General features: G+C 52.4%; 1 protein-coding gene across 7 annotated transcripts in view; it reads right to left on the reverse strand.

Moving 5' to 3' along the window:
* Window positions 1-15,026, reverse strand: part of SSBP3 (single stranded DNA binding protein 3) — a 164,967-nt gene that overhangs the window by 2,730 nt on the left and 147,211 nt on the right. For 4 of the 7 annotated variants that reach the window (XM_057540889.1, XM_057540902.1, XM_057540913.1 and 1 more), the window contains 7 exons: window positions 11,204-11,292; window positions 10,473-10,521; window positions 9,803-9,838; window positions 9,280-9,334; window positions 7,865-7,935; window positions 367-445; window positions 101-129 (listed from right to left, as the gene is read on the reverse strand). In XM_057540889.1, coding sequence (XP_057396872.1) covers window positions 101-129; window positions 367-445; window positions 7,865-7,935; window positions 9,280-9,334; window positions 9,803-9,838; window positions 10,473-10,521; window positions 11,204-11,292 — 408 coding nt within the window. The other 3 variants (XM_057540892.1, XM_057540907.1, XM_057540897.1) reach the window with 2 other exon arrangements.

Below are 15,026 nucleotides of genomic sequence, written 5' to 3' on the forward strand. Positions count from 1 at the left end.
AGGAGGTAAGCCCCCGTGCCCCCAGCAACCTGCCCCCCCAGATGGGGGAAAGGCTTTCTGGGTGGTGCTGTCAGGGAGGAGACATGGAATACACACTCACTTTTGGAAGTCCATCTATGTCACCTGACCCTGAAAGGAAAAAAGAATCCAGTTCAGTTTCTTGCCCACCCTTCCGTGAAGGGGCCTCCAAACCCTTCCACCCAAGCCCAAACATCTCTGCAAAGAGGATCTTCTACTTAGGCAACATCTTCCTCTTGGCATCTTCCTGTGGGGACAGGGCCCAGTGGAGCCAGGAGCCAAGGCAGAGCAGGCTTCCCGGCAGGGTCGGGCAGGGGACAGCACGATGAGGTCAGGGCGCCGACTCACCTAGCGAGCCGTTCATGTGGTGTGGCTCCATGCCCCCCATGCCCCCCATCGGGCCGTCCGAGCCTGGACCCATCGGGAACTGTGGGAGAAGCACAGAGCGTGGCAGCTGAGTGGGCCCTCGGCTCGGCCGCAGCCCTCGCGGGGCTCCCACGCCCAGCTGCATCCCCGGGGAGCTTCCATTCTGGCGGGGTCACTCTCACACACGCAGGCATTTAATTTATGACACCAGGAGGCCGGAGCCGGTGCCTCCCCTCGGCCCTAGGAACTGTGCAAGGCAGAAGGGCTCACTCCTATGCACCACGGGAGGAAACAAACCCGAAGAGAGAGACGGACTGGCCCAAGGCCACCCAGAGACAGCTCTCAAACCAGGCCTGCTGGATCCCATCCCGGGCTCTTTCCATCCCTGGGGCAGCGTGCGGGTCTCGCCAGTGAGAACCTCACACAGACTGAGTGACCAACTGCCAGGCCAGGCAACAAAAACATTAGTGCTTTTCCTCCCCATTTTACAGATGAGGAAACTGAAGCACAGAGTGGACCATGCTTTGCCCACGATCTCCCAGGTAGGAGAGATGGAGGAGCTGGGGCTGGGCCGCGGGCAGCCTGGCCCTGGAACCATCACACTAGCCTCCTCCAGGCTCTTCCTCAGAAACGTGTGGGGAGCTGGGGCGTGAGTGGCAGGACTTCTCTCGCTGGGACTGTGTGGGGGAGCTCACTAATGAGCAGAACTGACGGTGCAGACAAACCAGACACCAGACGTGTAATCCGCTCTACCCGCCTCCTCAGGTCTGTCTGGAACTAACCCCCCCATCTCAGCAAAGCAGCAACCAAAGGCCAGAGGTCACATTACATGGCCACCAAGGGATGGCTGAGCCCACTCTGGAGAGCCAAGGCCCAGGGATACAGACTGGATGCCAGGGTGGACAGGGGACAGAAGTGGCAGAATGGAGGCCTGTGCTGGGCAGTAAGGACACAGAGCTGAGTCACACCTGGGCCTCAGTCTGAAGGAGCACAGCCACGGACACCCAACTTCCCCACAGGATGCCGAGATCCAAAGAGAGCTGCAGACAAAGCACGGGTGCAGCTTCAAAAAAAAGGCACTGGGGAAAGGGCAGAGAAATCAGAACAGACTGCATGGAGGAGGAGGCAGAGCGCCAAAATAATTGAGGGATAGAATCTGGACAAGCAGAGATGGACCATGGCCTTGTTCTCAGCAGGGGTCCTGCCTGAGCAGAAGTAAGAGGCCTCCTAGCAAGTGGCAGCACGGAGTGGCCGGAGCAGGAACTGATGTGACGAGACTGCAGGGGAGGGGCTGGGGCACCAGCCGCTTCCTCATCCCGCCGCCCACTCACACACCCCGTGGGGGCAGGATCCTTGCCTCCCCAGTGGCCTCCCAGGGCCACTCACAGGCTTTCGGGCACATTTTGCCATCTGGCCACCAATTTCATGCTTATGAACCCAAGTGATAGGAGGATGAGGGTGACCAACTTTTTAAGGAGCCAAACCCAGACACAGTCATACCAGACCAAAAGAATCCCAAAATGTGATAATAAACAATTATGCACATGCGTTATTACTGTAACATATATATTTAAAAAACAGGTATCTTAAATTACATATCATGTGTATTTTTGTTATTCTTTTTAACAGTTTTATTGAGATATAATTCACATACCATACAACTGACCCATTTAACTATGCAATTCAGTGGTTGTTAGTGTATTTAGAGTTGTGCAACCACCACCGCCATCAATTTTAGGACGTTTTCATCACCTGCCTCCATTAGCAGTCACTCCCCATCCCCCCCTTGAATCCCCAGGCCCACTCAACCAAATTTATTCTCTGTCTCTACAGATTTAGCTATTCTAGACACTTCATACAAACAGAATTATATGTGACCTTTGTGGCTGGCTTCTTTCACTTAGCAAAATGTCTTCAAGGTTCATCCATGTTGTAGCATGTGTCATGTACTTCATTCCTTCTTACGGCCAAGTAACATTCCACTGTATGTATATACCACATTTAATTACTCATTCATCAGTCAATGGGCATTTAGGTTATTTCCACTTTTTGGCTATTATGACTAACGCTCCTGTGAACATCTGTGTACAATTATTGTGTGGACATGCTTTCATTTCTCTGGGGTAGATACCTATGAGTGGAATTGCAGGGTCACAGAGTAACTGTTTAACCTTTCGAAGAACTGCCAGACTCTTCCACAGCATCTGCACCACTTCATGTTCCACATTCCCACCAGCTACGTGTGAGGGTTCCAATTTCTTCCCATCCTTGCCAACACCGCTCATTATCTGTCTGATTCTAGCCATCCTAGTGGATGTGAAGTGGTATCTCATTGTAGTTTTCATTTGCTTTTCCCTAATAACTGACGCTGAGCATCTTTTCATGTGCTTATTGGCTATTTGCACACCTTTGGAGAAATGTCTATTCAGATCCTTGGCCCATTTGCTTTTAAATTTATTTTTTGGCTGCGTCGGGTCTTAGTTGCGGCATGTGGATCTTCCATCGTGGCGTGTGGGCTTCTAGTTGTGGTACGCAGGCTCTTCTCTAGTTGTGGCACGTGGGTTTCTCTCTAGTTGTGGGGCGCAGGGTCCAGAGCGTGTGGGCTCTGTAGTCGCGGCATGCGGGCTCTGTAGTTGTGGTGTGTGGGCTTAGTTGCCTTGTGGCATGTGGGACCTTAGTTCCCCAACCAGGGATCAAACGGGCATCCCCTGCATTGCAAGTTGGATTCTTAACCACTGGACCACCAGGGAAGTCCCCTTGGGCCATTTTTAAGTTGGTTTGTTTTTTTATTACTGAGTTTTAAGAGTTCTTTACATATTCTGGATTCAAGTCCCTTACCAGACATATGACTTGCAAATATTTTCTGTGGGTTGTCTTTTTACCTTCTTGACAGTGTCCTTTGAAGCACGAGTTTTAAATTTTAATGAAGTCTAGTGCAGCTACTTTTTTCTTTTGTCACTTGTGCTTCTGGTGTTGTAGCTAAGAAGGCTTTGCTAACCCAGGTCACAACGATTTACTCCTACATTTTCTTCTAAGTGTTTGATAGTTTTAGCTCTGACATTTAGGCCTAGGGTCTACACTGAGTTAATTTTTGTGTATGTTGTAAGGAAGCAGTCCAAATTCATTCGTCTGCACGTGGATATCCAGTTGTCCCAGCACCACTTCTTTATTCTGTATTTACTTTTCTGTTACTTAAATGCTATTAATTAAAGAACAGCTGAACTAGTTAATAGGGGCAAACAGTAGGAGGACTAGTTAAACAAATGACGTGTGGAAAAAACACAACACTTTTATAATATTTCTGTCTTCTGACACAGTAAATTATTTTAACTCTTTACTGGATATTTAAATGTTGTAGGCTATATTACTGTGTATTTATTGAACACACACGTAAGATTTTTTCAAAAGAGAACCTAAATACAATAAGACTGATTAAACAGATACTACCTATATTTAGTTTCTAAGAACTGACTTTTTTTCTGTCCTGTATCACAATAGGATATTTTTGCTCTGCCTTTTTTTTTAAGATTTTAAAAAAGGTTTTACGTACAAAAAGCTAGCAGTTTCTTTCATTGGGTAGATGTCTTGGATAATCCATTCAAGGAAGATCATTCAGTCCTATATCCTCTGTGTACTGATGGGAACACTGGTGGTACCTCCTGAGGCCACGTTTCTGGACCAGACCATGCCAGTGTGAGAAGACATGGCCAAAGCAAGAGCCTGGCCGATTTTTTTTTTTGTGGCGGGGGTGGTGTCCATTAGAGCTGCTGGGGACCCGTCTTGCTTTCAGGGGTCCAACAGGGCAAATGGCGCTTGCTTTTCCACTAATACTTCCCTGAATTGCCTGCAGGCTCTCGGGCATCCTTCTTTCCTTTTATGTAGTGGCAAAACTGAATACAGGGTCAAATGGAAAATGCACTGACGTGCCGCTCTGCTCTTATCAAGCCCTGGTGTCAGTCCAACGTGGTTAACACCAGACTGTCCTCTCCACAAACACGTCTGCACGGACTTCCCTGGACACGGGTTCAATCCGTCTGGGAAGATCCCACATGCTGCGGAGCAACTAAGCCCATGCGCCACAACTACTGAGCCTGCGCTCTAGAGCCCGCAAGCCACAACTACTGAAGCCTGTGCGCCTAGAGCCCATGCTGCGCAACAAGAGGAGCCACCGCAAGGAGAAGCCCGCGCACCACCACGAAGAGTAGCCCCTGCTTGCTGCAACTAGAGAAAGCCCGTACGCAGCAACAAAGACCCAAAGCAGCCAAAAAAACAAAACAAAAAAAACAAGTCTGCACATAGAGTGCTTAGAATTTTGCTTACGTGCACAGGTTTTTGGATCTGTAGGAATCGCTTCCAGCTCTCCAAAGATGTCCAACCACTTTGTATCTACAGGCGGGTTTTGGAAGATCAGCTGCTTGTCAGTCAGGCCCTTTTCCTCTAGAAGCTCATCAGATGGGCTATGCCTGCCTACGATGTCCATCATTTCTAAACATTTCGAGCACACTGGATATCATTATCGATTAAACCTCTCTTTCTTAGGGAAACTGGTTTTAAAGCACAAAGGTAATCTGAACTTGTGAGATCTAAGTTGGATTCTAAATAAGTTACAGTTTTAAGAAAGAAATTGGGAAAGTCCTAACTTGGCTGCCCTTACCGGTGACACTTCCAAAGGTGAGCCATTACTTTGGCTGTATGAGGCTTTATCACAACCCCCCACGAATCGGAACAGCTCAAGTGCCGTCCACTCAGCCTCATCTGGGCTCCTCATGGCCTCTTTAAAGATTATCAAACAGTTCTGGAGAAGCAGCAACTACATTTCTACTTTACTGTAATTCCTTTCTGCATTCTCATCTCGTCATATTTCCAAATCAGAGAAGAGCATCACAGCAGGCTGACATTTTAACATCTTCTCTGTGGCCAGCAACAATGACAGCCATCTGTGGGTGTGTGTCCAAGGCTCTCTCCATTCCTATAAACTCAAAAATCTCACTAAGTGCTTCTGCACATTTTGAGCAAATTGACAAAGTGACCAAAACGTTTCATTTTGAAAGCTGGATTATCACAGGTAAGCAAATCTCCCCCCTTGACAGCAGTGTCGGGGACAAGGTGTGTGGGGCATTTAGTAGGTAAGAAGTTTATAGACTAAATGAAACTTGCCAAATTAACTGCACTGTCTGCCATATATGCAGATAAACGAGCAAAGTCTGGTTTGCATTTGGACAAGGAGAACAACAATCTTTTATTTGTTTTCTGCAGTTTCATTAACATCTTCTTTGTAGAAATCAAGATTATGATTTGAAGCTCCAGTTTTCAAGTCAAAGTACCTAAAAGCTGGGGAGACTGTTTTGTTGCCATGGTGTGATGAACCGTGTGATATGATGAAGGAAGCTCCCTGATTTTCTTGAAGATGCAATAGAATCAGCTGCACACTGTAAAGGACCAACACACTTGTCATCAAAATTCCCCCTTCTGTTCACCCACAGGACTTAGTTGCAGCCTCTGAGTCAGGAAATGTAACCTTCTCCGTTCATGGAGTCATCTCAGTTCATGGACCAACATGGCGATGGTGTTCATTCAAGGGCCAACAGTGTTCATGCCCCGGCCAATGTGGCAGCTGCTGTTTTGCACTGAGCACTGGTGTCTCTTTGGAGGACGCACAAAACTTTTGATTGATTTAGAAGGATGTGCCTGTCTCGTCCCAGACTGTGCAGTTCTGTCTACAATGCGCTCTCCCACCCTTTCTCAACCCACACCCCTTCTCATCTTTTCGGTACACTTGCCGGTATGTTCCGTTTTGGTTATTTGCCTCCCTGACCCAGTTGTATGTGTCCTCACACCTGTCATTAAAATTCATTCAGCCCCCTTTTTTTTTTTTTGGAGGTGTCGGGGTCACGCTGGTGCTGGTGGTCTCATCGTTCTCATTTTCATTATCTGAGCTCTTAGAAAACATGATCGTGATACTCACAATGTGAAAAATGAAAACTGCACTATCTTGACACAAACGGTTGAGCCGCAAGCAGAGTCAAAGGTGGACTCCGCCAGGGCCCGGATGCAGCGCGCTTGAGCCGTACCCCTCGGAATGATGCAACACGATGATCCATCATTGAGAGCCACAGACCACGACTGTGGGCATCTGTGCTCAGGAAAATATGGTGACGGCAACCATGGGAAGTGGGGAGTCTATGCCACTTTCGTGTGCTCAGTCCTGTCTTTGGGGCCCCCATATGGGTCTTACACTTTTCTGCCCAACCTGCATCCATTGCCAAAACCCAGGATTTTTGTGTCCTGGGAAGTCATCTCCCAGGACACAGGGCTTTCAGTGCTGAAACCCAAATGGCTGGCCACCCTAGGGAGAAACAGGGGCTATGGGAGACGCTGGCTGCCCGGGAGAGGCGGAGAGATGGTGGTGGGGCAGCAGCTGAGGAGCCAGGTTCCCACACTTCTCAGTCCCAGGACCCCGGGTAAGGTCCCTCTCGGCACCCCCAGGAGGCAGGCCAATGACCCTCACCCAGAGGCTGCTGGAGGACGAAACACGCCCAGCGGCCAGCACAGGGCAGCCCATAATCAGGGTTTAACACATGGGGTGATTCAGGAGGCACATCAGGAACCGAACTGGCAAAACCAAACTGCGCATCCCTAAGGGCCCGAGCCAACCTTGGGGCCACAAGCCCGCCCTCTGGCTCTGCAGCCCACAAACTACTGATTTGGTCACGTGACAGCCTCCTTTCCAGACCCTGAGCTCCCGGAGGGCAAGGCCAGTGGGACTCACCTCCCCTGCCTGGCAAGGAAGGGTTGTCTGTGGGTCAGACCAGCCCTGTCCTTAGGGAGCTCCCGGCCGGGAGAGGGAGACAGGCCGCCACTGCACAGTCCAGTCCTGACATGGGCGCGGGAACACGAGGGAGTAGGTGAGCAGGAATCAGAACAAGTGGAATTTGAGCGACAACATCATTACGGGTTGGGACTCTGAGAGGCCAAGAAGGGAGGAAGTGGCTTCTAGATGAGGGAAGGGCCCGAGGAGAGGCAGAGCGGTTACAAGATGGGGGGGTCTGAGGGCTCCCAGAGGCACACAGCAGGGAGGCCCCTGGGGGCCTCCCCCCGAAGCTCCACAGCCAAGGATACGGACCTGAGACATCGCCCAGGTGCACAGTCAGCCGAGCAGGGACGGGCCCAGGCCCACCTGCAGCCTGCTGCTCTCCCCCGTCAACAGCTGGCTCGGGCCAGCAGGGGTCCCCACCGTGAGGCTGGGCGCCCCACTCTGACCAGAGGTGTGGCAATCAGCCCACCCACTTCTCTCCCACCCGCTGCCAGCTATGAAATGGGAACCAAGCTGCCCAAGAGTCAATCACTTTTCTGATGGTTTATTTTATCCATCTTTGGTAACAAATGGCTGCCATCAGCTAAGCTTGCTTTCCGCTCAGCCGACGAAGTCAGTTGGATCTGTCGCAGTACCTGATGTGTAAATTATTAGAAGCTGACTTACGTTGGACCGGCTGCCTCCAGGCGGCACCGGGTTAATCATTGTGTAGATGTTGTCACTGGAATTTGTTGAATCTGTAGAACAGTGGAAACCCGCAAGTCGGGGTGATTAATTCACTTCTTAATTAAAACAAACTCATGGCACTTGAACTCATTCTTTTGTATTTTATCACCTAAAATTTCCTCTAAGTACCACCATTTTCTGGCTAATTTGTATTTAATGAAGATTCACAAAGTTTTTAATCACAGAAAATTCAACTGTGAAAACCACTCAACCCTGAAAGGAAGGATTTCAGGGTGCCTGGAAAGCAATGTGGACACGGCAAAGCCGTCTCCCCCATCGCAAACCAAATCTGGTCCCCAGACACTGCCTGGCAATGCAGGGGCGGCCAGACCACCACCTGTGCTCTCCCCGCAACCCCGCCCGGCAGTGTTAATCAAACTGGGAAAGAGAAACACCACAAGCTGATGGGGCCACCCTGCCAAGCTGATGGGGCAGGAGGGAGAGGCAGGGATGGGACTGGAGACGCAGTAACATATGGAGTGGTTTAATGTGACCCAGTCTGAATGTAGGTCATGCAGCTCATAAAAATGCAGCAGCAGAAAGAGGGAGCAGGAGCGGGAATATCACGGTCGCCGCCAGATCCACCCCTGCCACTGAGCAGCTTCCCTGCTACGGGGAGCTGAGGGGATGGGAGAGAGGGACTCCTCCGTGTCCCCAATTAGCCAGAAAAGTCTCCTTAGGAAATCAGCTAACATGTTTATATCAGGAGCAGGCACCGTATTTCTCGGGCAGAAATCCAACTACCTCTCACTTTTTATTTTGGGGGTGGGTAAAGATAGTATGTTGAATTCCTTCTAGTTGATGGTACGCTACTCTTAGCAGGCAAAAAACACAGTTGTGATAGTGTGTGCGCGTGCATGTGTATGTGTGTGTGTGTGTGTGTGTGTGTGTGTGGTGGGTATGAGCACATGCCCTCTTCTGATTAAAGAAAAGGGGAAAAGGGATCTTTGATACAGAGGACCAGAAGCCAATAGCTCTAGACACCCAAGAGGCATCACGCTGTAGAGTCCTGGTCCCAGGATGCCAAAACCCAAAAGCCCCTTTTCAGTCATCTAGAGAAATGACAACCAGGACAGGATTCTCTCTGATCAGCGGGAGCCGAAAGCGGTGAGACCCCTTGTTCTCGGATCTCCTTGCTCTGCCCTGTCCTTTCACTGGAGATGAGGAGTGACCCGGCTGAGGCCACATCGCAGGTTGGTGGCACCGGGGCCTCCTGCCCACTAAATCCCTGCTGCCAAGATGCCGGGTGGGGGGCGCACTGCTCAGGAAGAGCGGCTTGCAAGCCCTGGCTCTGCACCCAGGCCCCTCCAGGACTCCCTACTCCCTCAGCGGCACCCCTCCCCCAGCATTCTTACCTGCAGGACTAGGCATGATGGGTGTTCCTGGGGGGCCGCCACCACCAGGGGGTCCCTGGAGATGAGATAAAAACGGACATCAGAAACCCACGGTAAAAAACCCATGGTGATGACACACGTGGGGAGATCAGCGGCCAGTGCTCACCCGGGGCCCAGGTGTTTAAGGCTTGAGGGCACTGGATTCCCCCTTTCCTGTCTTTAAACCAAGAGGTAGCTGTGGGTGTGCGTGTATGCTCACACACATGGGGACCAGTGAAACCAGAGGCCTGTAGTGGAAGCTGACTGGCCTACTGGTCAGTCCCCCGAATGGGGGTCCCAACTCTGGGTCTTGTTTGGGGACTTCTGGGCCACCAGAAAGTACAGATACCTGAATATTGACAGCAAGTTCTAGCACAGTTTGGAATCTGTGCTCAGAATATGTTGTGAAAGGAAAGAGACAGGGCCCCCCCCCCGCCCCAAGTATTCTTGTACACACAGTCACATGGGGTTAGACATGCAATGCCCCAAACCTGCACACACTTACCACGTAGGTGCCGGGTGATGAGGAGGAATATGGAATCTAGAAACAAGAGGGGGATGAGCCACACCTCAGAGACACCTCCTCTGACAGGCAATGAGTGCTCTACCTTCCAAATCCTTTGGGGGACACAACCCCACTCTTGATGGGAAACACACTGAGCCAGCTGGTAAGTGTCTCTAGGGGGGCCAGGGATGTGAGCCAAGTCCAGTTCCTATGCTGAACCGATCCTGAGAGCCTTGGCAGGGAGCCTTGGGGGGCCATAGGCGCGGGAGACCCTCCAGTTCTAGGACAGGAAAGTGAGAGCTTCCTCCACCCCCCGCCTCCTGCCCTGGACTGTCTGTGCTGAGCCCCTTCCCAGCTCCTTCCTCTGAGTGCTGGAAGCCAGCTCGGCCAAGGAAGGGGAGGGTCGGCAGAAGCCTCTACACGGACAGGGCTCTGAGCCCGGCTCTCAGCTCACACCTCAGCTTCTGCAGAGCAGTGGGGAGAGCCCCTGATGGCCCCAGCGTGATACTCCCAAGCCTCCCCTTACAGGTGGGCTTCTCCTTGGAGGCATCAGGTGGAATCCTGCCGCATCCAACTCCCCATGACACCTCCAACCTGGGGACAGGAACCACCCTGCGCCCTAGAACCCAGTCCCTCGCAGACAGCACCCCCCGCCAACCTGGGTACTCACTGAGTTAGCACTGTTAGGATTGGGCCAGGGTCTGCCAGCTCCCGGGCCCCTGACAGAGGGAGAGAGAGATGGAGACAATGAGAAAGATGCTGTAAGCACCAAGGGGGTGGTACCAGCGGGGTCAGAACAAGAGGGCTGAAATCACTAACAGGAAGTCCTTCATACAGTCCTAGAGCTGTTCTGGGGTAATAATGTGTAGTTCCGTGGGTAGAAATCTACAGATTCCTATAAATTATGTGCAAAATTTGTGAAAATAATATTTCCTCTGCACATGCATTTTCCTAAGAAGGGAACACAGAGATTCTCATAGGGATCAACTACCGCAAAGGGGCTACACCACTGAAGCCCTGAAAGAGTGATCAACCGTACAGGGCTTCAAATCTTGACCCTGCCACTTATAGAGCTGTGTGAGCCTAGGCAAGTTACTTCACCTCTCTGTGCCTCAGTTACCCATCTGTCAATAGGGGTAATAATAAGCACCTCACAGGGTTATCACGAAGATTAGGTGAGCTAATCCATGTAGCAAGCTTGGAAGACTGCCCGGCACAGACAAGCACTACATGGGGGTGTATGAGGTCTCATCACCGGTACGCTCAACACCCTCACTTTACTGATGAGAGACTGAGGTCCAGAGAGGTGCCAGTAATTACTCCCATCACACGCCTCTCAGGGGGAGCAAAGGGCGGGGAAAGCCATGGGCTCTGAGCCGCCAGCAGGGCGGCTGGCCTTACATGTTAATCCCGGGCATGGCGGGGCCAAGGGAGTTGGGTGGTGGTCTCATGCCGCTGCCGTAATTCTGCAACGATAACCAAGCGTCAGTCTATGAGAAGGAGAAGGGGAACCGGAGAGAGAAGGAGGGGGAAAAACAAACAGAACATAAGCGAGAGAGTTAGTCTGTGAAAAGGATCTGATGAGAAAGTAATACATTCATTAAAAAAATGCGGGGAGGGAACCAACTGACAGGAACCACAATGACAAGCCAGCACAGAGGGACAGTCACAGCTTTAGATGCATCTTCAGGGGTTTCAGGATGGGTCTCTCGAAAGCACACGGGCATCCAGGAAGGAGCTCATGATGCTGGTTGGCACCTGCCCTCAGGTCTCAGGCAGGAAAGGGGAAGAGACGCAGTAACAGGACCAGCTGGTGACCACCACCCACCTTAGAAATCTGGGGAGAAGAAACCGCCAGCAGGCTGGGGGCAGGGCTGAGTCAGTACGTGGAAGGGGAGGCGTACTCCTAAAAGGCCTGTCCCGCAGCCCGGCGTCTACAGACCCCACCCTGCCCCAGGTCTGGGCTGTCCCCCCATACAGTCACCTCATTCAGGTGTCAGCACGTGCGGCCCTCAACAGGCACAGTACTGGAGGAGCAGGAGGAAAACTCTGTCTCCCTGCTCAAGGGAATCACTGCTCCATTTAAGAGAAAAGTCTACACAGAACTTGGAAACTTGCAGGAGTCCCAACTCAGCTCGGCACAACCCACCATGGCAGTGGGATGGGTCAGAGCAACCGGACCAAGCACCCAGGCCTTTCACCTGGCTCATCTCCTTCACCACTGCTCCCCGACTCCCCTCTTCCAGAGCTATTTTCTTTGCAGGAATAAATATCTTGCCTTCCTTCTCCACTTGGCAGGCTCCTACACATCCTCCAATACCCAGATCAAACAGCACCTCCTCTGTGAGGCCTTCCCTGCTCATCCCGTGGGGTTAACTGCTCCATCCTAGTCACTCCCAGAGTGCCTTGTAATGTCCTCCCCCAACGGCCTGCAGCACTCTGGCTTATGATCGTGGCCACATGTCCATCTCTCCCACTGGACTCTGAACCCCTTTGGAAGGCGGGAACTCTATCTTACTGATCTTCATATTCCCCATCACTGCACACATCAGCTGGCACAGACTGGGCGCTGAATCATCAATGGAGTGAAGAAGTGAATGAGTGGAAAGTAACATGAGGCTGGTTGTAGCTTGAGCTCCGCCTTTGTAGGAGAAAGTAGTAGGTTGGTGGAATTTTGATGGCAAAGGAACAGCCAGCATTGGCCGTTTTTTACTGAGCACATAACACATACAGTCTCTGGTTTGGACCTTGTAACGATGACATGAAGCTGGTATTATTCCCATTTTATAGAAGAGGAGACTGAGGGTCTGGGGGGAGAAAGATGTCCCAAGTTCACAGTCAGCTAATGTCTCTGCTGGGGTTTAATCCTGGATCTGCAAGCCTCAGGGTCTGCTCTCTACACCACACATCTGGGAGGTGGGGAGGAGGGTGGGAGTGGGGACACAACAGGAGGCTCAAGGGCCAGAGCTGACAAACAGAGCCGCCATCAGGCTAGTGGCAGGTTCTCCAGCCAGGGACCATCTCGGGACCACCTCCTTGGCTTGGTCACCCAGAGAGGAGTTTGGAGTGAGAGTGTCCAGACAGGGTGTGCACAATGACAGCAGCAGCGCCAGGCTGGCTGGCAGACAGCAAGGCCTGCAGTCGGGGGAGGGTGGCCACGGAGGGCTCCTCGGGCAGCCGGCATCCCCCGTGCCTGCTCAGGGCTGAGTCCCTGGGCCGGAAGACACTCACCTGCCCTGGAGCAAATATGCGGCAAGATCAGTGAACAAAGGGGCCAGTCCCTCCCTATAGACGATGCCACTCGTGGTAAGCAGAGCCACAGATTTGAGGTCAGAACATGGAGAACCTGCGCCAGCACAGTCTGACTCTGGGCAAACCACACAAATAACAATGCTTCCTCTGTGCCAGGCTGTGCTACGGGCTTAGTATCACCTACATTTAACCACCACCACCTCACTACTATCCCCACTTTAAAGATTAAGACACTGAGGCGCAGAAGCAGAGTGATGGCCCCTCGTGCAGCTATGATCATGGCTTCAGAGCTGCAACCCCTCCGCTGTGCTGCCTCGTCCATAAGATGGGGACAAAGAGCCCCCAGCCTTACAGGGCCGTGTGAGGATCAAATGAAATGATGGCTCTGAAGTGCTCCCTCAGCCCTCAGAGGTGTGTACTGATTTGGGATGTTAGCAGAGCAAACGCCAAAGCCTTTAATGCTGCCTTAAGCATGAGGTCTTAAAGGGCCCTTTCTAAGCCCACGTGCAGTTACTAAATCCCCTGTACAAATCTCAGCCTCGCTTCCGCTGCTCCAGAACAGGAAGCTCACCACCTCCCCAGGCAGCCTACTCTTCCACTGTGTGCAGCCTGGCCAACCAGAAAGGTCTTCCAGATAGAGAGTGAGATCTCCTCCGGGGGCTGAGCTGCACCCTGCTCCCTCTCACACCCAGGAGAGCGGCCGGCACTGTGGGGATGGAGTGGAAGGCTGGCCTGGGGGCCGGCGGGAGCCCAGGACGTGGCAGCAGAGTGCGGCGAGGAGACGATTAAGCAGGGTGCTCACTCCTGAAAGACATCTGGACATGCAGCCCCTCAGGGGAGGCTCCGGGTGCACCACCTGCTGCCCTAACCCGACCCCCTCAGGAGCCTCCCAAAAGCCGGCACGGCCGCTGCCCAGGAGGGAGCAGGCCTGCCAGGTCCTCCCTCCTGCAGAGGCCCAGACCCTGACCACCACTTATATGTTCCTACTTCACAGATGACAAGCTGGAGGCCCAGAGAAGCCAAAGATTCGCACAAGGCCATACAGTAAATCAGGGGTGAAAGTAAGGCTGACAGTCAGGTTTTGGAGGCAAGTTTTCAAATCAGAGACACTGGCATTTTCACAGAGGATGGGAGGGCTTAGAAGCACAGCTTCACGGACTCAGTAGAAATGGTTCTCTCTTCTCCCAGTGCCCACCTGCCCGCAGCACTGGGTTCTGAGGTGTGGCCATAGCCAGACACCCCCTCTTCCTCTGTCCTCAGCACTACTCTGCAGGGACGGGGCAGTTGGAGACCTGGGAGGAGTCCTTGGTGCAGCCGTGGAGCCAGCCACATCCACAGGGGTGTGTGCATGTGTGTGTCTGTCTACCTCCCCACACCCACACCTTGTCCCGACGAGGGCGCTCCAGACCCTGGGCAGAGGGGCTGATCCGTGGTCAGGAACTATAAAGGGTCAGGCCCCACCCTCGTGGTCTCAGTTCTGCGCTCTTGGGCAAGGTCCAAGGCGATGCAGAAAGGCACCCTGCAGCTGGCAGGGGCTGGGGGCTGCTTCTGCTTCCTGCAACTCCTTGGCACAGGGGCTCTTTTTTGATGTTGCCTGGGGCCCAAAAGAATAGTCTTTAGGACAGACCTGTCAAAGGGGTCTCCAGGTTGCTGGGCAGTTTCCTGGGCTTTGGGCCTGCCCTCCACCACCTCTAATCACGTAGCAGCCTGGCCAGCCCCACTGGAAGGTCTCCGAGGAGCCACCAGGGAAAGTGCCTTGAGTGGCTCCACCCTCTCCTCACCAGCCCAGGGTGCCCTGGCCTGGTTTACGATCCTTCCATCTCTTTCTGGGGTCTCTGCTCAGAGGCATTGAGCTTGGACTGTCCTGGCTCACTGGGGAGATGCAGCTTCTCCTGGTGGCACAGGACTGTCTCTAGGGATGGTGGATTATCCTTCACCTGAACATTCTGAAATGCAGACAAGCCAGGTTGGC

Source organism: Balaenoptera acutorostrata, chromosome 1 (assembly GCF_949987535.1).
Source record: "Balaenoptera acutorostrata chromosome 1, mBalAcu1.1, whole genome shotgun sequence".
Lineage (NCBI taxonomy): Eukaryota > Metazoa > Chordata > Mammalia > Artiodactyla > Balaenopteridae > Balaenoptera > Balaenoptera acutorostrata.